Raw genomic sequence first — 23,547 nt, 5'->3', positions numbered from 1 at the left:
CTCAGGAGGCTGAGATCTGAGGATCTGGATTCAAAGCCAGCCCTGGCAGGAAAAGCCATGAGATTCAAATCCTTAACAGCCAGAAAACTGCAAGTGGCATGGTGGGAAAACAATAACAAGTACAACAACAACAACTAGTGAAGATCTGTCAATACTTTCCAGAAAAAAGATAGAGAGACCTGAGGACTCTGGCTTCGGGGTTTTATTCTTGGCAAAGCCCTTTAGTTCACCTGAGATGCTTGCTAGGCCAGCGGTGTCAAAGAAGCCGGGATCAGGCAGAGCAGGTCTGGAAGGAGTAGCCTCTCCCTCAGGGCTGCGGCTGCGAGATCCAGACCTCCCCCTCTGCCAGGCTGTCGGCCTGTCCCCCACGCCCACTCCTCCCCCATCCTGCCTGAGACACTGTGGCTGGAATCAAGAAACCACCTGCCTTGAGCCACTACCTTCAAAAGCCTCTCATTCCGTCCTAATGGGCCGAGGCGCCCAGGCTGCCCCACCCTCAGGGCGGAGCAGGCATCCGCCTCCTCTGTGGAGCTTAACTCACATCAAAAGAGCTCTCTGTACCAAAATAGCTCTCGCAGGCCTTGCTGGGGCAGCCTGAAATTATACCAAGAGAGTTTTCTTTTAGGTGAGGGCATGGTGCTTCAAAGGCTCTTGCTCCAAATGCACCTGTGTGTCTCTGGGAGGGACGAGCGCTCCATCCTTCCCTGCCATTGTCTTCCGTGGGTTGCAACAGATTCTTGTCTAGTGCCAGCTGGCTGAGGGGATTGGATTGTCTCTATGGAGGCCTGTGGGAATAGGGCGTGGGATGGCGGAGATTTGATCGTGGGTGATGGAGGGGGGGTAGGAAGGGCACAGAGTGACCTGAAGACAGGGAGACAGCTGGGGCAGTTACAGGGTGAGGGTTGGGGGTTGAGAAGGATAAGACAGACAAACATACCCTTAGCAGGACCGGACACAGTGGTAGAGACCCAGGGTTTAGGAAGGAAGGTTAGAGGGAATGATGGGAACTCCCCAGAAATGCCCTAAAATAGAAGAAGGTGGAAAGAGGGGGTGGAAGGGGGGAACAGGTGCTGGTAGTTCACTGCTAGCTAATCAGGAGGCCGAGACCAGAGGATCATGGTTCAAAGTCAGCCCAAGCAGAAAAGTCTGTGAGACTCTTTTCCTAATTAAGAAGCAAAAGGTCAGGGGCTGGGAAGTTGGCTCAGTGGTAGAGTGCTTGCCTAGCATGCATGAGGCCCTGGGTTCGATTCCTCAGTACCACATAAGCAGAAAAAAGCTGGAGGTGGGGCTGTGGCTCAAGTGGTAGAGTGCTATCCTTGAGCTGAAATGCTGAGGGATAGCACCCAGGCCCAGAGTTTAAGCCCTACAACCGGACCTAAAAAATAAATAAAAGTCACTTCTAGTCACTTCTGACTCTTCACTGGACTTTAAGCCCTACAACCGGACCCAAAAAATAAACAAATAAATAAAAAAATAAATAAATAAAAGTCACTTCTAGTCACTTCTGACTCTTCACTGGACTTTAAGCCCTACAACCGGACCCAAAAAATAAACAAATAAATAAATAAATAAATAAATAAATAAAAGTCACTTCTAGTCACTTCTGACTCTTCATTGGACTTCAGGAAATCTTTAAAAAAAAAAAAAAAGAAGCCAAAGGTCAGAAGTGAAGCTGTGGGTCAAGTGACAGAGCAGTAGCCTTAACTGGAAAAAAAAAAAAAAAGTTCAGGAATAATGTCTAGGCTCTGTGTTCAAGCCTCAGGACTGGCACCAAAATGAATGAATAAATAAATAAATACATACATACATAAATAAAAGGAAGCAGAGGGTGGACAGTTTAGGGATGTGGAGAGGGGGTCGGTTTGGGAGGATGCTGGTTTGTAGGCAATCTGAGCGTTTCTGCATAGAAATTGTAGAAGAAAACCTAAAGCCATGTGAAAATGTGATCTGTTGATAAGGGGGAAGAAAGGTTAGGGAAACAGGACTCAGAGTGGGAATCTGGTTTTGTAACACTGATTGGAAACATACCCAAACTCTGCTGCTGTTCTCCCTGCCCAGTGCACAGTCCCCAGCAGTTCTTTTTGTTTCTATCTCCAGACTTCCCGCAGTGAATCTGGGATTGAGATTTTGTTTTCCAGAGCCGAGGATGGAATCCAGGGTCTTTCGCACTTCAGTGTCTGTCACGGAGCTACATCCCTGCCTCTTCTGGAATCCGATTTCTATAAATATCACAAAAACATTTCAGAAGGTGACTCATCGGCCATTTATTGAGTCCTTATTAAATTCAGTGGTGTTGGGGCCACAAAGAATGCAAAGAGGTGGGGGCCACCCCGGCCACTCTGGTTATCCTTGAGTTATGGTGCAGGACTGTGCCTAGGTGCAAAGATCAGGAACTCTGGAACCCAGCAGACTGATTGGATTCAAGTCTGCTTCCTGAAGCTGTGTGACCAGAGCAAGTGACTTGATCTCTCTGATTCTAGGTTGAGTCATTTGTGGAACAGGGTGACAATGGCACCTGCATGGACTGGTGGAGCTGATCTATGAGGACACTGCCAAACGTCACTGGCACAAGGCAAAGGAACCTGAGTATCAGCTGCTATGGTTATTAGTGGTTAAGGGCTTGGCCTCTGGAGCCAGCCTGTCTGGGTTCAAATCTTTGCTCAGCCTTGGGAATTAATTTCATCTCTGTCTCTACCTCACTTTTCTAATCTGTAAAATGGGGATGAAAGCTATCGTGCCTTTTTCATGAGATGATTAAGGGGGAAATAACTATGGTTTACCCAAGTAACTGTGGGTTGAAATGCTTAGAAAAGAACCTGACATAGACAAAGTGCTCAGGACTCGTTAGTTAACACTAATTCTTATTCTTATTATCATTACTGTTGGAGAAAACAAAATGGGAGTGAAGAGCAGCAGGATAAACTGGGGAGGGTCATGGGGGGAGGGTATGATGTAGGAGGCTCCAGGATGGCCCTAATCTCTCTCTCTCTCTCTCTCTCCCCCTCCTTCCCTCCACCTCCTCCTCTCCTCTTTCCTCCTCCTCTCTCCTTCTTTTCTTCTTCCCCTCCTCTCTTCTCTTCTCCCCTGTCTTCCAGTCTACACTGTCCTGTTCCTTTAAGTTTTAAAACAAAGGCCCCCCACCATGTGCTGGTGGCTCACACCTGTAATCCTAACTACTCAGGAGGTTGTGATCCCAGCTCCAAACCAGCCTGGCCAGGAAAGTCCTTGAGACTCTTATCTCCAATTAATTAACCACCAGAAAACTGGAAGTGGTGCTGTAGTTCAAAGTGGTAGGGCACTAGCCTTGAGCAAAAAGGACTCAGGGACAGCGCTCAGGTCCTGATTTCAAGTCCCACGGCCAAAAAAAGAAACACACACACACACACACACACACACACACACACACACAAAACCCCAAACCAAACCAAAACAAAACAAAAACCCACACAAAAGGAGTCACTGATGCCTGGCATGTGCTCCTATCTCCTGATTGGTCCTTCCTGGATTCCAAGATGGCTACCAAGTGACTAACGGAGAGAATGGCTGTGAACAGATAATAGAGATACAAAGTAGAGGCTGGGATGCCAAGCATTTCTCCTGCTTTTAGTTCATTCGTGGGCCCAAGGAAGGAGCCAAAGCTTTTTCAGCAAAAGCAGTTTTGAAGCACCGCTTACATGCCCGGCACTGGTGGCTCATGCAGATATTACTTCGGAGACTGAGTACTTGGGGGAGGATTGCAGTTTAAGGCCAGCCCAGGTAGAAAAGGTTGAGTGCTCCATTCCCAACCCACTGCTGGTCACAGCACCGCATGGCTCTCATCCCAAGCTATGGCAGAGGCTGAGATTAGAGAGATTTAGGTGCCAGGCTAGGCCAGCCTAGCACCAAAATTCTTTGAGACTCTTGCCTGGGTACTGTCCCCAAGCTCTTCAGCTCAAGTGCCACTTCTGGCCTTTTCTGTTTATGCGGTGCTGAGGAATTGAACCCAGGGCCTCATGCATGGGAGGCAAGCACTCTACCGCTGAGCCACCATCCAGGCACCTCTTTGAGACTCTTGTCTGGATGAAAACAGAAGCTGGGCTAGCTGGGTGTGTCTATGATCCTAGCAATTATGGGAAGCCTAAAATAGGTGGATTACAGCTCATGCACTAACTCAGGAGGAAGAGAGACCCTATTCTAAAAATAACAAGTGAAAACCAGGGCTGGAGGTGTGGCTCCATGGTATCTGGTATCAGACACAGTGAACACAAGACCCTGGGTTCAAAGCTTCAGTACTGAAAAAGAAAAAAAGAAAGAAAGGAAGGAAGGAAGGAAGAAAGAAAGAAAGAAAGAAAGAAAGAAAGAAAGAAAGAAAGAAAGAAAGAAAGAAAGAAAAAGAAGCACCTCCCACTGTTCACAGTATTTTAAGCCTCTTCTGCAGCCGCTGCCTCCATCATTATTTGGGTTCGTTAGCTCTGCAAAGAGTGAATGAATGCACATGCCCTGCCTTTGCTTTGTTCTTGAGGAAGGTCAGTGGGCTGCGGTGGAGCAATGCCTTGGCACACAGAGTTGGAAGGCATTATGAAACTTATTTATTTTTGTGCTGGTCCTGGGGCTTGAACTCAGGGTCATTGTTCCTTAACTTTTTCTACTTAAGGCTCGGACTCTGCTACTTGAGTCACAGTTCCACTTTTGGCTTTTTGCTGGTTAATTGGAGATAAGAATCTCATAGACTTTCTTGTCCAAGCTAGCTTCTAACTATGATCCTCCAGAGCTCAGCCTCTTGAGTAGCTAGGATTATAGGCATGAGCCACTGGCGCCCAGCTAAATCACTAAACTTTGATTAGTTCTATCATGTGATTGAGCCTCATCTAATCAGCTGACAACCTTAAAAGGGGCAAGGGGGGACAAGGTCTCCTGAAGAGGAAGGAATTGTGTCTCTAGATCTTCTGCAGACATTTATTCCTGCTGAAAGTTCCAGCCTGCCAGGTTGTCTGGCAAATTATGGACTTGCCAATCCCACAACCACAAGGCTATTCTTAAAATAAATCAAGCTCTCTCTCTCCTCTCTCTCCCTCCCTCCCTCCTTCTCTCTCTCTCTCTCTCTCTTGGTCCTTGGCCTGGGCACTGTCTCTGAGCTTGTTTTGCTCGGGGCTAGTGCTCTACTACTTGAGCCACAGCACCACTCGGCTTTTTCTGAGTTGTTTATTGGTGATGTGTCACAAGGACTTTCCTGTCAGGGCTGGCTTCAAACCCTGATCCTCAGATCTCAGCCTCCTGAGTAGCTAGGATTACAAGCATAAGCGCTGGTGCCCAACTAACCTCCTTCTTGTTTTGAGACAGTGAGCCATGTGAGAGAATTATCTCTTCAGAAAATAAATACAGGAAATTATGCAAAACAAACTTCTCTGCACTTTGGACTATACTACAAATGGAATTTTAGAGACGCATTTATTTATTTATTTTTTGGATAAAACAAATGGCTGTTATCGATGATCTCAAAAGCAATATTTGTCTTCCGTATCTGCAGCCTCCAGCATAGCCTGTCTTCGGAGTGGCCTGTCTAATGTGGCTGGGGGGGGGGGGGGGAGGGAAGAGGGAACAGGGGGAGGGGTATCAAATGTCTTGGTTTGGGGTTTCTCAGGAAAGAGGGCTGGGGAGGTAACCCCTGGAACAGTAGGGTCCGGGAAACAGAACTCATACTTCCACAGCACCCCATACCCCCAAGCAAAAAAAAAAATTGTTTTTCCTGGTTAGGAGTTGTTATTATTATTAGTTTTTTAAAAGTCTGAAACATTCACGCAAAGCCAGGTGGAAACAGGCTGGACCAGCTGAAAACGCCCGAATGCTTTGGCTCGGGGTCTCCGTGATCTAATTAGCTGTTTTTTCCAGTGGTGAGTGGGCGGCTCACTCCTCAGGCTCCGGGTGGGGACAGCGATGATGATGCAATGACAGGCAAGCCCGGGCAAGGCCGCCGGCCTCGGCTGGAGATGCTGGGACTACCGGGCGAAGGCCAGGGTGCAGGGAGGGCCCCTCCATCCTGCTCCCGGGACATCAGGCTCCCCACTCTCCTCCCTCACCCCTGTGCCGTGCCCCTCACTCCCTTCCCCAGGAGGTGGGGGCTGCCAGAGCTCCTGGAGACTCAAGCTGACCCCCAGAACTTGAGGATGTTGGTGGGTGTCTGCAAAGAAACAGACTTTTTTTCATATCACCTGTGACACAGGGCTGGGTGTGAAGCCCCCCACTCCCAATTATCATTTGGTAGGTTCTGGGAGGGTTGGAATGCTGGATTGTTTTCTTGTTTTGTTTCGCAGGTCCTGGGCTCTGTCCCTGAGCTTCTTTGGCTCAAGGCGAGCACTCTACCATTTGAGCCACAGTGCCACTTCTGGCTTTTTCTGTGTATGTAGTACTGAGGAATCGAACCCAGGGCTTTATGCATGTTAGGCAAGCACTCTACCACTAAGCCACATTTTTGTTGTTGTTGTTATGATCTAAAATGGTATTAGCTGGGTGCTGGAGGCTCATACCTGTAATCCCAGCCACTCGAGGTTGAGATCTGAGGATGGAAGTTCAAAGCCAATTCTGGGCAGGAAAGTCTGTGAGACTCTTATCTCCAATTAACCACCAGAAACCCAGAAGTGGCACTGTGGCTCGAAGTGGTAGCCTTTAGTAAAAGAGCGCAGGGACAGTGCCCAGACCCAGAGTTCATGCCTCACAATACTCCTCCCCCCCAAAAAAATTAAAGGTATTATCTGTCACCCCTGTAATCCTTGCTCCTCAGGAGGCTGAGATCTGAGGATGGAGGTTCGAAGCTAGCCCAGGCAGAAAAGTCTATGAGACATTTGTCTCCAATTAACCACCAAAAAAGCCAGAATAGCTCAGGAACAGCACCCAGGCCCAGGAATGGCACAAAAATAAATAAAATACAATAAATGAATTGTGTTAACTATTGAAAGCTGTATTATGAGGAATAGGCTGACCTCATGCCCCAAGGCAAACAGGCTGTATACTCACACAACATCAGGAGGCGCTGTGCACCAGAACGGGGCTTAGGGGACAAAGGAGGTGGGTGAGACCTGCTACTCCAGGCAGCGGACAGCTTCACTGCTTGTGTCTTCTCGTAGCATCTCTGAGTGTGTGTGTGGGGGGGTTAATCAAAGAGGTTCCTCCCCTTCCTCACATTGAGAATCGCTGGGCTGGAGAGAAGATGGTTTGTTTCTGGCCTGTGGAAATTCAGAAAGAATTGGCTTTTCCCCTCCGTCTCAGCACAGCTGGGGGAGTCCTGCTCCCCTCCCTCAGATGGAGGCTGAGCCCCATCCCCACGCCACCCCCACCCAGCAGCCCTCGGGCTGGGGCTGCACCTTTGGTAATGAAAGGTCTTTTCTTAGTCAGCCTGCTCCAGGGCCCCAGGGGACTTTCAGATGGATTTGCTGAGCAAGGGATTTTTCTGCGTGCCGGCCAGTGACTCCCAGGCTTTGATGTTGACTAGTTAGTTAAAAAAAAAAAAAAATCAAGCTGTGTTCAGAGGAGGAAGTTGGGCCCTGCTGCGGGACTGGGGGGGGTGGGGGTGGGGCCCACACTGTTCTTTGTGTCCAGTTTCCGCTTTGGGAACTGAGAAGGACCTGGGTCTACCTCACTATTCGCTGTCTCTAAAGGAGCCTGGAGGTCATAGATGCCAGGACTGTATGCATTTATTATTATTTTTGATGCCAATATTGGGATTAGCTGGTCCCTTAGCTTTATCATTCAAGGCTCTGCTCTAGCCTTAAAGCCACGCCTTCACTTCCAGGTTTTTGCTGGTCAAATTGGAGATTAAAGTTTCACAGATTTTTCCTGTCTAGGCTGGGTTCCAACCATGATCCTCATACCTCAGCCTCCTGAGTAGCTAGGGTTACAGGCTGAGCAACCAGCACCCAGCCCAAAGGATTCATTTTGTAGGCACAGAGCCCTAAGTGCAATGTACAGTGGTAACTGCAGACTTAGCAGGAAGAGATCTGGTTAAAGATGGGGAACAGAGCCGGGCGCCGGTGGCTCACGCCTGTAATCCTAGCTACTCAGGAGGCTGAGATCTGAGGATCGCGGTTCAAAGCCAGCCCGGGCAGGAGAGACCGTGAGACTCCTATCTCCAATAAACCACCAGAAAACCGGAAGTGGCGCTGTAGCTCAAGTGGTAGAGCGCTCGCCTTGAGCTGAAGAGCTGAGGGACAGCGTCCAGGCCCAGAGTTCAATCCCCACGACCGACCAAAAAAAAAAAAAAAAAAAAAAGATGGGGAACAGGGCCGGGTGCTGGGGGCTCACGCCTGTAATTCTAGCTACTCAGGAGGCTGAGATCTGAGGATCACAGTTCAAAGCCAGCCAGGGCAGGAAGGTCCGTGAGACTCTTATCTCCAACTAACCACTCACAAAACTGGAAGTGGCACTGTGGCTCAAGTGGTAGAGGGCTCACCTTGAGCTGAAGAGCTGAGGGACAGCACCCAGGCCTAGAGTTCAAGCCCTATGACCAATTAAAAAAAAAAAGATGGTGGACAGGAAGTGGTCGAATCTGCCTTGCTCCCTGCTGTTCTGCATGGCTAGCAAGCGCCACTGCAGATGCATGCCCATCTCAGCCCCGGTGCATCGGGAGGGAGGGCAGGGATGGGGTGATTCCAGGTGTGAGCAGAGGAGCTCATCTTTAGGCCCTTTCTGAACCTCTCACTGAAGGCAGAGATCTCCAGGCCCTAGGCATGATGTGTGTAATCCCTCCACCACTTTGGGGGTCATCAGAAGGCTGGTCTAGCTGGGGAGCCTGTGGGGAGAAGCCTCTTGAGAGGTGTGTGTGTGTGTGTGTGTGTGTGTGTGTGTGTGTGTGTGTGTGTGTGTGTGTGTGTGTGTGTGTGTGTGTGTGTGTGTGTGAGAGAGAGAGAGAGAGAGAGAGAGAGAGAGAGAGAGAGAGAGAGAGAGAGAGAGAGAGAGAGAGAGAGAGAGAGAGAGTATGTCCTGGGCCTTGAACTCGGGCCTGAACACTGTGTCTGAACTTTTGTGCTCAAAATTGGAGAGAAAAGTCTCACGGACTTTCTTGCTAAGGCTGACTTCAAATTGCAATCTTTAGATTTCAGCCTTCTGGGTAGCTAGGATTGCAGGTATGTGTGATTGGGATTGGCTGTCCTGGGAAACTTTCAAGGCCAGCTCTTAGGACTATTTTCAGGTATGATGGTATCTGCAACCTTTGGGTTGCTTGTGGCTCTTCTGCAAAAAGACAACCCCCATAATGTGTTCAAGGCTTGATAATTACGAAAGAAACACACAGCTAGCAGGATCAAACCCAAAGTCTTCCTCTGGCTATAGATTCCAGGAGAACCCCAGAAACACGGGGTCCAGTACGCATAACAACACCCTACAGGGTCACTGGAAACATGGCCGTCACCCAGATGTCCATGCATAGACGGTGTAACCGGTACCCAGAAATGGCTGCATGAACTTGTAATCACATGTTGGTGCCTAACAAACCATATCAAAATACACAGTGGCACCAGGTGCCAGTGGCTCATGCCTGTAATCCTAGCTACTCAGGAGGCTGAGATCAGAGGAAAGCAGTTCGAAGCCAGCCTGGGAAGACAAATACAAGAGACTCTTATCTCCAATTAACTAGTAAAAATCTTCAAGTAGAGGCGTGGCTCAAATGGTAGAGCATCAGCCTTGAGCAGAAAAAGCTCAAGGGTGAGTTCAGGCCCCAGTACTGGCAAGCAAAAACAGAAATCATAGTGGCATGGGTTCTAGCCCCAGTACCGAAAGAAAAAAGGAAACAAACAGCTCAGCTGTAATCAAAACCATTCATTTGCTCTCAGTTTTATATTGTGGGGACTTATCTGCTCTCCATGCGGCATTAGCCAGGGAAATTTGATTGTACCAGATCAGCTTCCAAGATGGTCTCCACATGGTGGCCTAGATGCTGCCGGCCGCTTTGGATGATTTCTCCCAGCCCGAGCTGAAATTGCTGGTCATCAGGCTCAGGTTTGGCTACAGACTCCCTCTCCAGTCCCAGCCATTTGTTCTCTGTAGAAGTTGGGGCATAGGGGTGTGTGTGAGGAGCAACTGGCTGGTAGTGCTTACAGCTGAGTCCTGATAGTGATGCTTACAGCTGAGTTCCTCTGCTGCTGGTGCTCATAGCTAAGTCCTTCTGGTGATGTATGTAGTGGAGTTCTTCTTTGGGACTCAACCTTGGGTAAAGGCACTCTCTGCCTAAGGGCCCATTCCCCCTGCAGTAGGGGAAGCCACATCAGATGACTGACTATGAAGTGGTCCTCTGTCAGTCATCTAGATCCATCCATGCCTGAGCTCCCTGTCCAGCTCCACATAAGCTGAGACATCTGTAAGGCCTCTGGTCCCTTTCAGCGCCATTCTTCTTTCTGCCACACTGTTTCCTTTATACCCGGATGTGCGTGGATGACAGATGCACCCTCTCCCCACAATAGCCATCCTTCAAATGAAATCTGTACTTCCCTGCATTTTCTGGGAAGCCTGACTGAGGAACTCACGAAGGTTAAGTGATTTCGTGGAGTCCTGAGGAATCCTTTTCCTAGGCACAGTGACTTCTGGGTGCCAGGCTAAGCCCTTTGCTTACGTGATCTTACTTCATGAAGATCAGAACTTCATGCCAAAGGAATGGGCTTCTAAGGATGACGTCTCAGCTTTAGGTGGGAGGTTTGGTGGGGGAGGGGCTGCAAATTTGGTCACCAATTTTTCTTTTTTTCTTTTTCTTTTGCCAGTCCTGAGGCTTGAACTCAGGGCCTGGGTACTATCCCTGAGCTTCTTTTGCTCAAGGCTAGCATTCTACCACTTTGAGCCACAGCCCCACTTCCAGCTTTTTCTGTGTATGTGGTACTGAGGAACCGAACCCAGGGCTTCATGCATGCTAGGCAAGCACTCTACCACTAAGCCACCTTCCCAGCCCCTCACCAATTTTTCTGTGATACCCTCTGGTCAGTCCTGGTCCTGGCGCCGGTGGGAAAAGCCCCCGCTCTCGCGGGCCAGGGTGGGGGCTCCCAATCACCTTCTATAAAAAGCAAGTGGTCATGAATAGGATTGTTCTGCTTTTTCTGTGAAGGCTCCCTTGTTGGGAGCGCCTGTGAGGTGATTTCTCTGAAGGCCGGCTTGCCTTGTGTGGAGTCCCCAGAGCCTTTCTCAGAACTGCTGCCATTGTCCCCACTTCCTCTCCCTTCCTGAGTAGCTTGCACACAGAGCACTCACCATCAGCGCTGCCTTCTGGCCTCAGCTCCTGTCACCTGTCTCCTCAGTCCTCTTCATCTCCGTCGCCCAGGTAGCGGGAACTGCCGGGACCCTCCTGCTGCCCTCCACCCCAGGCTCAGTCTCTGTCCATCCTTAGATACCTCCTTTCTGGGAGCATGCCCAGGCAGCAGGCTGCGGCCAGGACTTGCCCTCTGGTCCTTGGGAACAAGTCCTAACATGCCTAGCTGAGGAGCAGGGAGGCCGGAAGCTACTTCACCCAGGGGACCCCACCCCCCCAGTCCTGGGAGGCCTTGGCCCATGTTTCTGTGGACACAAAATGGGTGATTTTCAGGTTGTTTGGGGCAGGCTAGGGACCTGGGGTATGTGACGAGTATGTGTGTCATGTGTCTGTGTCTGAATGTGTGTGTATGGATGTGCATGTATAAGTATGTCTCTGTGTATGTCTGTATGTGTGGCTGTGTGTCTCTATGTGTGTGTTTTTATGTCAGTGTGTGCATCTCTGTATATGTATATATGTATGCCTACGTGTGTATGCACTTGTCTGTGTCTGTGTGTCTGTCTGTCTACATGTGTATCTGTGTGTGTGTGTGTGTGTGTGCTTGTGCGCATGTGTGCGCACTTGAAGTCAGAAGGGCCTTCGGCTCCCTTGGCCTTCGGCTCCCTTGCCCCCTCAGGGCTGATGTCCTGTCTGGAGCGTGTGCCTAGACCATGGTCAGTGCGTGTGCATGTGCACGGCTGCAAACATTAAAAAAAAAAAACACAACACAGTAAAGAAGAGTTAGTAAGTGCTTCATAAATATTTGCTTGAATACTTTTGTGGTGTAGTGGGGACCCAGAAGTTATTTTAAAAATGGACTTCCCAACCTTAGCAACAACAAAAGAATTACTTCACTGTGAAGCTCAGGACCATAAAATGTCAAATAACTCACCACAAGCCTTCATTAAAAATGTGTTTTCCAATAAAAAATGTAAAAAAAAAATGTTTTCCCCGCAAAGTAAGCAGTCAAACAATGTCAAGCCTATTTGAAATGCCTGCAGGCCAAGAGAGGACTGGCACCGCAGGAGGGCTTGCCTGGGGCCGGGCGGCAGGAGCTGGGGTGGGCAGGGTCCCAGCCCAGATCCAGGCCCAGCTCAGAGCCAGGAGGGCCAAGGATGGGAGACAGGTTCCTCCCAGCCACCTCCCCCCTCCCCCCCAGGCTCTGTGCTCCGCAGATCAGGCCGGTCCTCCCCGAGGTCAGCTGCATTAGAGGAAGAACGCTGGGCATGTCTGGGCAGAGATTTCCAGACAGCTTGAACCTCAGCTGTCAGAAACTGTAGCCACCCCAAAGCCAGATTCTATTCTATTTTGTGACATATCTTTCAGACAAACACATCATTGACTACAATGTTCTTTTTTTTAATTAACTTTGTTTCCCCCTGGGACAAGGTCTCACTATTTAGTCCAGGCTGTCCTTGAACTCACCATCTTCCTGCCTCAGCCTCCATGGGCTCCTGCCACTTTTTTTTTTTTTTTCTGGTTGTGGAGCTTGAACTCTGGGCCTGGGCGCTGTTCCTCAGCTCTTCAGCTCAAGGCGAGTGCTCTACCACTTGAGCCACAGCACCACTTCCAGTTTTCTGGTGGTTCATTGGAGATAAGAGTCTCATGGACTTTCCTGCCCAGGCTGGCTTTGAACCACGAACCTCAGATCTCAGCCTCTGGAGTAGCTAGGATTACAGGTGTGAGCCACCGGCACCCAGCTTCTGCACCATTTGAAAAGCAAAACTGTCCATTTGAAGAGGAGGGAGGAGGCAAAGGTGAGCAGAGACAGTGGAGGTGTATGGTCCTCCACTTCTGCCTGTCAGGAGCATCAGGGGACACTTCTGGAACTGCCCTTTGTCAATGTCACCCCTCTAAACTGCCTGGAAAGGAGGGGGTGGGGGCTGGGCTTTTTTCTCCTTCTGAAAGGCAGAGGAATGGAGAACAAGCAGAGAGCTCTAGGCAGGATGCAAAGGACCGGCCCCAACTTTCACTTGCTGTGCTAGCTCAGTCAGATCACAGGAGTTCTCTGAGCCTCCTCCTATGTGAGGGTACCCTGGAGAGAACTGGGTCCCCAAATTGGTCTCACTTCCCTTTCTCTCAGGCCTGCTGGCTTTGTCCCGGCTGAGGTGAGGGAGGTGGGGTTGGGGAGGGGGGACGGGGCGACTGGTTCCAGGTCTGCTCCTCATTTTCCCTGGAGGATCACCGTGGTGGCTCTGAGCACTGGGCCCCAACTCCTCCTTCGCTTCCTTGACAAGCAACCCCTTCACTTGTGCTAGCTGCGTGGGCCTCAGTTTCCCCCTCCCGTGAGATCGGGGGTTGAATCAGCCCCAAAGGTGCTTTGTGAGGGTGTCTGTGAACCCCAGATGCCTCGTGAAGCACCAATGGCTATTCTGGAAATTGCTCAGTCAGGAGCACTTTTACTTATTCATGCCTTCCCTCTCTCTCTTTTCAGTGGCGTCTGGTGGTCCCGGGAGTCTGAGGGGACAAGTCAATTCCCAAGAAGGAAAAGGCAGAAAGGCAGATTTGGGGTTTGGGGTTGCAGGTGTGGAGATCAGGGCCAGCACATCGCGGGGGGGGGGGGGGGGAGGAGGGAGGGGAGAGGGGAAGGGGGAGGGAGGGAGGTTCCCGACCCGCGGGAGCGGCTCCCCCGGCACCGGGTGCGGTGGGGAGAGGCCCGTCCTACCCGGGGGGCGTGGCCTGTTTATAAGCGAGGTGCCTGGTCCCGCCTCCTGGGTGTGGCCGATGTGTTTGAGGCTTCGGATCTCCCCGGGGGCGTGGCCTGTGCATACGAGACACCAGGTCCCGCCTCCAGGGGCGTGGCCGAGGCTTTAAGTGCGCGGTGCGCTGGGCGCAGCCGGTGAGTGAGCAGCTGGCGAGCTGGGGCTTGGAGTGGCCGTAGTCGCGCGCGCCCCGGATTCACCCGAACAACTGAGACCTTGGAGCAGGTGAGGGCACGGGACGCAGCAGCCAGGGCCGCGGCTCCGGGCGGTGCCCAGCGGGTCCCCTGTGTGTCCGCGTACGGGGCGGGGGGGGGGGGTTCCTGGGATGCCGCGTCCGCGCGGTGTCACAGGTGTTCCCGCGGCAGGTGAACGACGGGCGTGGGTCCGGCGCGCTGGGTGTGCGCCCGCGGGCGTGGGCTCGGCGACGGTCACCGAGCCCCCGCACCCTGGGGGATTCGGCGGCGACCGAGGGCTCAGGAGTCGGCGGGATCTCCAGTTCTACTCTGCGGCTCTTGAGACCCCGGAGGGCGAGGGGCGGCGCGGAGCGGGCCGGCCGGGAGATCCGAGGGGGGCGCCGCTCTGTCGAGGCGTGGGGACCCGGGGGGGACCCGGAGTGATGGGGGACGCGGAGCAGAGCAAGTTCATCGGGGGTCCGACCCGGATCGGCCCTCGGATCCAATCGGCGCCGCCCGGGCCCCGGCCCCTGATGTCCAGGTGCCCTGGACAGCGGTGTCCTCCACCCCGCTGGGCGCTGAGGTCAGCGCGGGCTGTGTCCCGGCCCTCGGGAACGTGCCAGGACACGTCCCCGAAGGGCACGCGAAGGGGTGACTCACTGTGACCAGGAGACCCCGGGATCGGACCCCCGCCGCGTTCGGGGCGCCAAGGCACCCCCGAAGTCCCCCTCCCTGCCCCGCCTGGGTCTCGGCGGCCCCTCCCTCCCCGTCAGCACAGTGACCTATTTGGCTGGCACAGCGCGTTCCCAGGGAAGTCGGGACGCTGGGAGGTCCCGGGCCGGTGTCCGGTCCCCCTCGGCGCGCCCTCGGGGACGACGCTACTCCGCGGCGGGAGCGGGGCGGGTCCCCGCCGGCCTGCCCTCGGGGTGCGCAGGGGTCCCGCCCACCCCGCCCCGGGTCCGGCGGGGCGCGGGGGTCCAGGGCTGCGGCGGCGATCACCCGGCCGAGCGGCACCGGAGCGGGGGTGGGGTGGCGGCGGCGGCTGGGGTCCGTGCGGGGTGGGGGGGGGATTCGGGGCGCCCCGACCTAGCGCGCCCCGCCTGTCGGCAGGCTGAGCGGAGCCGGACGACGAGTCGCTCCTTGGGTGCCGGCGCCCCGCGCAGATCGGGGCGCACCCGCCCCGTCGGGAGCCCCCCCGGGGACACTCGCGCCTTCTGATTGACAGCATTGTTACTCAAAAGAACCTCAGGACTGGATTTGGCATTTTGGGGGCGCCCGGGCCGCTTCCTGTCTTGGCGCCACCCCCTCCCCCCCACGTCGGGTTTCTGGGAGGACGGACCCTCGAGCGGTTCTGTTTTCGTTGCTCCCGTCTATTTTTATTTTCCAGGGATCTGAGTCATCATCCCGGGCTTTCGGGCGGGAGATTGGTGGGGGCCCGGGCTCCGCGCGCCTGGGCGTGCCCGGGAGGGCGCTCTGCTCCCGGGAGCGCGCGCGCGCGCGCGCGGTGTGTACGTGTTCGCCCGCGGGCGCGCGCGTGTATGTATGCACCCGAAGGCGCGCGCGTGTGTGAGCGAGCGTGAGCGCGCGCGGTTTCCCAACCCGGCGGGAGTTTCGGAAGCCGCGCTGGCTCAGCGTGACGTGTTCCAGGCCCGGCCCCTCCCGCCCGCGCCCCCTCCCCTCCCGGCTGGCCCCACCCCAGCGTGACGCGCCGCCCGCCCGAGTGGAAGCACGGTTTTGGCGGGCGGCAGCGCCCCGCAGGAAACTGACTCATCCCGCGTCGCGCGGTGTCAGGCGCTGCCCACGCACCTCCCACCCGCGCGATTTCCTGGAGCCCGGCGCCCCCTCCCGGCCTCGGCGGGAGCTGCAGCCCGCCTGCGCCTCCGGGGAGGCCCCGCCCCGAGCGCGGCGCAGCCGGCTCCCCGCCCCCCGCGCCGCCTTGGGTGCTGGGGGCCCCGGTTCCGGGCTTTGCGCTTGCCAGTCTCCGGTATTGGGGACTACAGTGTGGCTGAAGCCAGCAGAGGGGCCCGAGCAGCTCCGTCCCGGTGCCGGGCTGGTGCGGAGGGGTGCGGGAGGGCTCCCCGTGAGGGCGGGGAGCACCCTGTGGAGGAGACCTGAGGATTCCTGCCCCGTGCGGGTCCCCTCCGCGCCTAGAAGCCAGGGAAGAGAGTATCCAGCTCCTGGATCAAGCCCTCCCTGACGCCTCCTCCTCTTGCCTGGGGGGCATGGAGACCCCCCCTCCGTGTGCCCCCCTCCAGCACCCCAGAAAAGCCCACTGGGGAAGTGCACAAAATCCCCTTCCCATAGGGTTCCACTGGCGGGCGGGGGGAGGGGCGTGGGGGCAACCAGACTACCCATTTGATTTATTCCCTGTGGTGCTGGGATCGGACCCAGCGCCCTGTCCAGTCACGAGCCACTGGAACGATGGACCCGCATTCTTTCTTTTCTTTTACTTTTTGTCGTGGGGCTTGAACTCTGGGTCTGGGCACTGTCCCTCAGCTCTTCAGCCCAAGGCTAGCACTCTACAACTTGAGCCACAGCACCACCTGTATTTTAGGTGATTAATTGGAGATAAGAGTCTCGTGGACTTTCCTTCCCCGGGCTGGCTTTGAACCTCGATCCTCAGATCTCAGCCTCCTGAGTAGCTAGGATTACAGGCGTGAGCCACTGCTGCCTGGCTGGGCTTCCTCCTTTTTGTTTTATATTTTATTTTTGAGAGAGGCTTTTGCTGATTCTGCTCTGGCTGGCCTGGAACGGGAATTCCTAATTGCTTCAAACAGCAGTGGCTCCTGCACTGAAGCATAGAAATGTCCCAGCATGGGTGAGGGTGCTGGGCGGAGGTGACTTGGGGGCCTTGTCCATGGTAGTGGACTTATCCCTTTTGGTCCTGTGATTTAGGGCCAGTCTCCTATCTTTTCCTGGGCCTGCCCTTTAATCGTGTGTGTGTGTGTCTACTCAGCTTTCACTTGTCAGCCTGTCCCAGGGCCCTGTCCCCAGCGCAGTCCTGTGTGTGTGTGTGTGTCTACTCAGCTTTCACTTGTCAGCCTGTCCCAGGGCCCTGTCCCCAGCGCAGTCCTGTGTGTGTGTGTGTGTGTGTGTGTGTCTACTCAGCTTTCACTTGTCAGCCTGTCCCAGGGCCCTGTCCCCAGCGCAGTCCTGTGTGTGTGTGTGTGTGTGTGTGTGTGTGTGTGTGTGTGTGTCTACTCAGCTTTCACTTGTCAGCCTGTCCCAGGGCCCTGTCCCCAGCGCAGTCCTGTCCCATCTGAGGTCATCCAGCGCTCAGCCTTGGGCCAGGGCAGGGCCTGCAGACACCAGCTCCTCCTGGCCACGTTCCCTCATCCCTCACTTTTTTCCCTTTCGTGGAGTGGAAGCCCAGTCACTTCTCATTTTCCGTGTCTGTGAAACTGGCTCCTTGGGCACATGGGGGGAGGGCAGGGCCTGGGAGGTGTCTAGACTTCTGATCACCTGATATGGGTGGCAGGATGTGGCTCAGCTGGTGAGCAGATCATTGCCCTGCCCTGCCCAGCCCCTCTCCTCCCCTCCCCCCACACACCCTTGGGAAAGGCCCTCACCCTCAGCACCTGTCAGCTGCTGTCTGGGGAAAGAGATGGTCTGGGAAAACAGAAATAACGCTTCTACTTTCCAAGCTCTTCTCCTGCCCCCATCCCCTCTCCAACGGTCACCCTGCGCAGCCTCACCTCGGCACCCATTTTACAGAGGAGGCAAATAAAGCCCAGAGATGTTAAGCCACCAGGGTCACCCAGCAGAGCCTGGATTCAATCCAGGCAGTCTGGCTCTGAATCCACCAGGACCCTGCTTCCTCTCTACTGCCTTCCGGGTCCGCCATGCCAGTCCGCCTTGCCCCGTTGGCCTGCATCAGCCTTGTTTCTTACTCTATTTTTTGGTAGTATTGAGATTTCAATTTAGTAGGGTGTGGAGCTGGAAGATACTCTTTGATTTGCCTCCTTTGTTTTTCAGATAGGGCCTCCTGCTGTTCTTTTTGCTGGGATCTCTTCCACCTCTGCTCCTTGAGTAGCTAGAATTACAGACGTGTATTACTACGCCTGGCTACAGCTGTGCCCTTTAAACTCCCATAGGCCCATTTATAGATGAGGCCACTGAAGCCAGAGACCTGAAGCGTCTTGGCTAAGTTTGGGGAGTACAGAGCCCAGCTGGGGATTTGGGGGAGCTTTTGATTTTGCAGGGCAGGCCAGGGCCCCGCGTGTGGGCAGCTGGGCGAGCTGTGTTGGGAGGACTGGAGGAGGAGCAGCTGTGGTTCATCACTGGGCTCTTTGGAAAGTTGTTGACCTCTTGTCCAGGAAGCTGGCCATTCCCACGTGTTCGGAGCATTGACATGTAAATGGCTACCTCCGGGAGAAACGGACTTTGGCTGACAACACCTGTTGGGCTTGCCTGGTTCAGGCGTCTGTGCCCTTCAGCTGTGACCTTGGGGAGCTGGGCTGGCCAGGCAGGCCCCTGCCCCACCCCCAGAGTCTGACCCAGGCAGCAAGCACCCAGCTCCGTTCCCCCCATGACCCGGCCCTCCTTGTCTCCACCACAGGCGCCATGTCCCAGCATTCCAGGGACCCCCGCCCCGTCCCGCACCGCAGCAAGGCCTGTCGCTGCCTCTTCGGGCCCGTGGACAGCGAGCAGCTGCAGCGAGACTGCGACGCCCTCATGGCCAGCTGTCTCCAGGAGGCCCGAGAGCGGTGGAACTTTGACTTCGTCACCGAGACCCCCCTGGAGGGCGACTTCGCCTGGGAGCCCGTGCGGGGCCTGGGCCTGCCCAAGATCTACCTGAGCCCCGGGACCCCGGGCGACCTGGGAGGCAGCAAGCGGCCCAGCACCTCCACCGCCCTGCTGCCGGCCACCGATCAGGAGGACCACGTGGCCCTGTCGCTGTCCTGCGCCCTCGTGCCTCGCTCTGCCGAGCTGCTCGACGGTACCCCGGCCGGGCCTGGAACCTCTCAGGGCCGAAAACGACGGCAGACCAGCATGACAGGTGAGGACAGGTACCGGGAAGGGCCGGGCGAGGGACTCCCAGGATCCCTGGCCTCGGGGATGACCTATCAGGTCCAGCTTGTACCTTGGATAGAGGGAAATGGGGCCCAGGGCAGGGAAGCAACTGTCCTGAGGTCCCACAGCAAGACCAACCAGCTAACACTTAAGTGAGTTTATTTTGTCCTTAGAGCAGTCCCGTGTCCCACATCATTTTTGCCACCCTTTTATTATTATCACACAAAACCAATTCCCCCCTGAGAGAGCGCCTCGCTCCGCAGGTTCCTGCCCGCACTTAGCCACGCGTCCATTTGTCCCTGGGGAGGGGTGGTCCCCAGCCTGGCTGACCCGCTTCTGTCTCCACAGATTTCTACCACTCCAAACGCCGGCTGATCTTCTCCAAGAGGAAGCCCTGAGCCGCCCTCTGGAAGCTTCTCGCTCCACTCCCGCCGGCCCCGCCCCTTCGGACCTCCTGCCTTCTTCCTCACTTTGTGCGTCTTAATTATTATTTGTGTTTTAATTTAAACTCCCTCATGTATATACCCGGCCCGGCCCCTCCCTCTGGCATTTGTTATTTAAAGAGAAAAGCATTAGGTCGTAGAATAGATTGTTCAGAGGGCTGGACATTTTTTTTTTATTCAATGATATATTATTTAAATCCCTCTCTTCCCAGATGCTCCCCCCCCCCCACCTCCTGGGTGCTCAGACCTGAATTCCTTTGCATTTGAGAAGTAACTAGGTAGCACTTTGAAAAGACCCAGCCAGAGTAGGGATGGTGTCCGAGTCCCTGGCGCCCCCTCGCGCCCCCTCACCTCCCATAGGTGGAGCGCAGTGACACAGGCTGGGGACAAGGGACATGGGCCTGGCCTAGCCGCCACACCCCCTGCGGCCTTCGAAGGCAGGGAACTGCCAGGGCCTGGAGCAAACCCCCATGCCCACCTCAAGCCCCTTCTGCCCCAGTGTTTGAGCCGTCCTCCCTGTGGGCTCAAAGCCTCCTTTTTTGGGGGGCCCCCAGCTGTCCCCCTTGCACGGCTGGCTCTCAAGGCCCCCTGCTGCTCCCCCCCACCCCGGTCTTTCCTCCCCCCCACCCCGTCTCTCCTCCCCCCCCATCCCGCTCCCCCCCCATCCCTCTCCCCTCCCCTCCAGGCCCCTCTCAGCTGTGGATGGCATCTCTGAGCGAGCACTGTCTCTCCCCCCATCCCCCAATGGACTGGAGGGGAAAGGTCACCCAGAAAGTAGGGCTCCCCACTTGTACCTCAGGCATCTGGAGCAGCCATGGCCACCTCCTCTTTTAAGCTCTGGGGTTCGAGCCCTGGGTGGTGGGGGAGCGGGCCTCCTGGGAAGGAGCCCCAGCGTCCTGAAGTCAGCCTGTGATCTCCTGCTCTACCCCGCGCCATGGCACTTTGAGTAGCAGTGGAACACGGCTCGGAGGCCCGGGGAAGATGTGCGCAGCAGGCCCACAGGAGCTGCGGGGTGGCGCTGTCATTCCCAGCACTGAACACTGACCCTCCCACCCCCAGAGGCACCAAAGCACTTAGTGGGTCTGACCCCCAGCCCCCTCCAGCTCCTGAGGTGCTGGCCTGGCCCGCGCCCTCCACGGCTGCTCCCTCCCAGCCCCACCCACGGTGCTGGCTGTACCTCCCATCCAGCAGGTGCTTAATAAACGTTTCTTTTTGACTTGCCATATCACTGCTGTGGTCTTTCTATCCCCACAGTTATGAAAACAGATAGAAGGTGTGCTCTTGGGAGTGGGTTGTGATCCTTTTATTTTTGTCGGTTGTGGGACTTGAACTCTGGGCCTGGGCGCTGTCCCTCAACTCTTCAGCTCAAGACAAGCCCTCTGCCACTTGAGCCACAGCGCCACTTTTGGTTTTCTGGTGGTTTATTGGAGATAAGTGTCTCAAGGACTTTCCTGCCCGGGCTGGCTTTGAACCTCCATTGTCAGATCTCAGCCTCCTGAAAAGCTAGGATTACAGGCGTGAGCCACCAGCGCCCAGGTGTAAATTTATTTTTATTATTAAGGTGTTATACAGAGAGGGGTTACCAGTCCATAAGTCAGGTCATGAGTACCTTTCATTTTAGACAATCCTTGGTTTTCCCCCAGTTTCCCCCCTCCCATCTCTGCCCACAAGTTACATAGTTTCATTTTGTTACACAGTGTCCACTGAGTACCTGGCTGTGTTTGTTGTGCTCATTTAAAAAATAAATGTGAAGCCGGGCGCTGGTGGCTCACGCCTGTAATCCTAGCTACTCAGGAGGCTGAGATCTGAGGATCGTGGTTCAAAGCCAGCCCGGGCAGGAGAGACCGTGAGACTCCTATCTCCAATAAATCACCAGAAAACCGGAAGTGACGCTGTAGCTCAAGTGGTAGAGCGCTCGCCTTGAGCTGAAGAGCTGAGGGACAGCGCCCAGGCCCAGAGTTCAAGCCCCACGACCGACAAAAAAAAAATAAATGTGAAGGGCTCAGCACTGGTAGCTCAATGCTGAGTTCAAGTGTTTTGAACTCAGGGCCTGGGCACTGCCCCTGACCATTTTTTTCCCTCAAGGCTGGCACTTTACCACTTGAGCCACAGCTTCACTTCTAGCTTTTTGGTAGTTTATCAGAGATGAGAGTCTCATTGACTTTCCTGCCTGGGCTGCTTTGAACTGAGATCATCAGATCTCAGCCTCCTAGGTAGCTAAGATTACAGGCATTAGCCACCAGCACCCGGCCAGCCGTACTTGTGGTTCTAACCTAACGTGGTAGATAAGTAAATACAAAGCAATTTCAAAAACAAAAGTTTATGTCACTGTGCTTGCATTCCTCAGCTCAGTTGTGATGGAGCTGTCAATCATTCTGTGGTGTCTGATTTTCCCCACTTAAAACTTGCAACAATGCAAGAATTTTTACTCCATCATTTAAATTGAGCACATCAGTTTTTACCTTTTGTTTTGTTTTTGTCAGTCATGGGGCCTGAGCTCTGGGCCTGGGTGCTGTCCCTCAGCTCTTCAGCTCAAGGCTAGCGCTCTACAATTGAGCCACAGGACCACTTCTGGCTTTCTCTGCTTATGTGGTGCTGAGGAATGGAACCCAGGGCCTCATGCATACAAGGCAAGCGCTACCACTGAGCCACCTTTCCAGCTCCATTTTTACCTTATTTTTGAGGAGGCAGATTTTTTTCACAAAATAAAGGGCAGGGAAACCCAATTTCACAACACAAGGTTCCCAGGGATAGCCACGCAAGTCTCAGTAGGACACTTCCCCAGCAAAGTCCTAAGGCAAGGGGGAGGGGCTTGGGCCTGTGCTTTCTGTCTCTCTTGCAGGTCCCCATCTTTATAATCAGATCCTGAAGCTGATTTTTGGTATGTCCTGCCTTTGGGCCCTGAAGTAATGAGGGTCTGTTAAACCGCTGTTGTGGAATTCTATCTTGTACATCATGCTTCAAATGGGGCCAATCCTCTTGGAGGCTTCTAGCAAAGGTCACCAACACCACAGCTTTATCATTACCATTGTATCCTTCAAGCCTTCACATCTCTTGCACCTAGCATTGTTCCTCCACTGCATTTGTATCTTGTCTCTGTCCCCAATACCTGCCTGGTTAAGGCTTGGATCAGATGCTGCTGCCATGCTCACCACCAACATTTGTGTTCTAATTGTCCAGTCACTGGTGAGCAATCCCTGACTTCCTGCCATTCCCGGTGCCAACTCTCTTAGTGGTGGTTGTTTTCCTCTCCAAGACAAGGACTTGGTGTGCAGGAGATCTTTAGGGTGTATTTCGTGGAAGCTCAGGCAGGAGTGTAGAGAGCATGGGAAAGGAAAGGGAAAGCCAACACAGGGGCCAGGGAGCAACTTCCGTGGGGTGCAACTGAAGCTCACACCTGCAGTGGCTTCTGGGAAAGCACATGGAGCGGGCCTCCTGGTATTGTCTGTTTAGGACACTTAACCAGGTGTCCCTGGGGGGGGGCGTGTCTATGGGACCCTGAACCCTGCAGCTGTGGGGGTGCCCCAAGGGCCTGCTGCAGGCTCCCTAACACTGTCTGTGCTTGCCGGGAGCCAGGGAGGGAGGGAAGGTGGGAAGGTGGATGGGGATGAGGCGTCCACAGTGGCAGCAGTCAGGATCTGATCTCCAGAAGAACTTCCTGGCGTTGGCTCTTTTTCTCCCGCCCAGTGCCCAGCAATGGGGGCTTCCGGAGGGCAGGGCTTGGCCCCTCTCCTTCCTTCACTGCTAGATTCCAGCATCTAGATAGAAAGTGCTAGTGCCTTCTGGAGGTCCAGTGATCATTTGTCATGGCTTGAATCTCCTGAGCTGACCAAATTGCTCTCTGTGTCTGCTCCATTCCTACCTACCTCACCCCATCCTGGTGCCCCGGGCACTGGCCCTGCCCTTCATGACTGGACCGATCCACACAGGGCTGTAGGTCATGCTGCTCCGGATAAACCAGAAAGCAGAAGCTTCGC

The 23,547-nt window shown here is 54.3% G+C and overlaps 1 protein-coding gene and 1 long non-coding RNA gene across 2 annotated transcripts; one reads left to right on the top strand and one right to left on the bottom strand.

Annotated features, from left to right (window-relative positions):
- Window positions 1-206: 206 nt before the first annotated feature.
- Window positions 207-11,387, bottom strand: LOC138827757 (uncharacterized). The gene is made up of 4 exons (XR_011372177.1): window positions 11,203-11,387; window positions 6,991-7,199; window positions 2,029-2,219; window positions 207-785 (listed from the first exon to the last, which is right to left on the bottom strand). It is a non-coding gene; the product is annotated as an uncharacterized lncRNA (long non-coding RNA).
- A 2,699-nt stretch (window positions 11,388-14,086) lies between these two features.
- Window positions 14,087-20,793, top strand: Cdkn1a (cyclin dependent kinase inhibitor 1A). The gene is made up of 3 exons (XM_070023874.1): window positions 14,087-14,166; window positions 18,673-19,113; window positions 19,476-20,793. The coding sequence occupies exons 2-3, from the start codon at window positions 18,678-18,680 to the stop codon at window positions 19,523-19,525; spliced, it is 486 nt and encodes a 161-aa protein (XP_069879975.1). The 5' UTR covers window positions 14,087-14,166; window positions 18,673-18,677; the 3' UTR covers window positions 19,526-20,793.
- The last annotated feature ends 2,754 nt before the right edge of the window (window positions 20,794-23,547 follow it).

The sequence above is a fragment of the Dipodomys merriami genome, unplaced genomic scaffold (genome assembly GCF_024711535.1).
Source record: "Dipodomys merriami isolate MVZ:Mamm:240054 unplaced genomic scaffold, mDipMer1.0.p SCAF_16, whole genome shotgun sequence".
Lineage (NCBI taxonomy): Eukaryota > Metazoa > Chordata > Mammalia > Rodentia > Heteromyidae > Dipodomys > Dipodomys merriami.
Note: the sequence above shows the minus strand (reverse complement) of the source record. Positions and strands in the feature narration are given on the sequence as shown.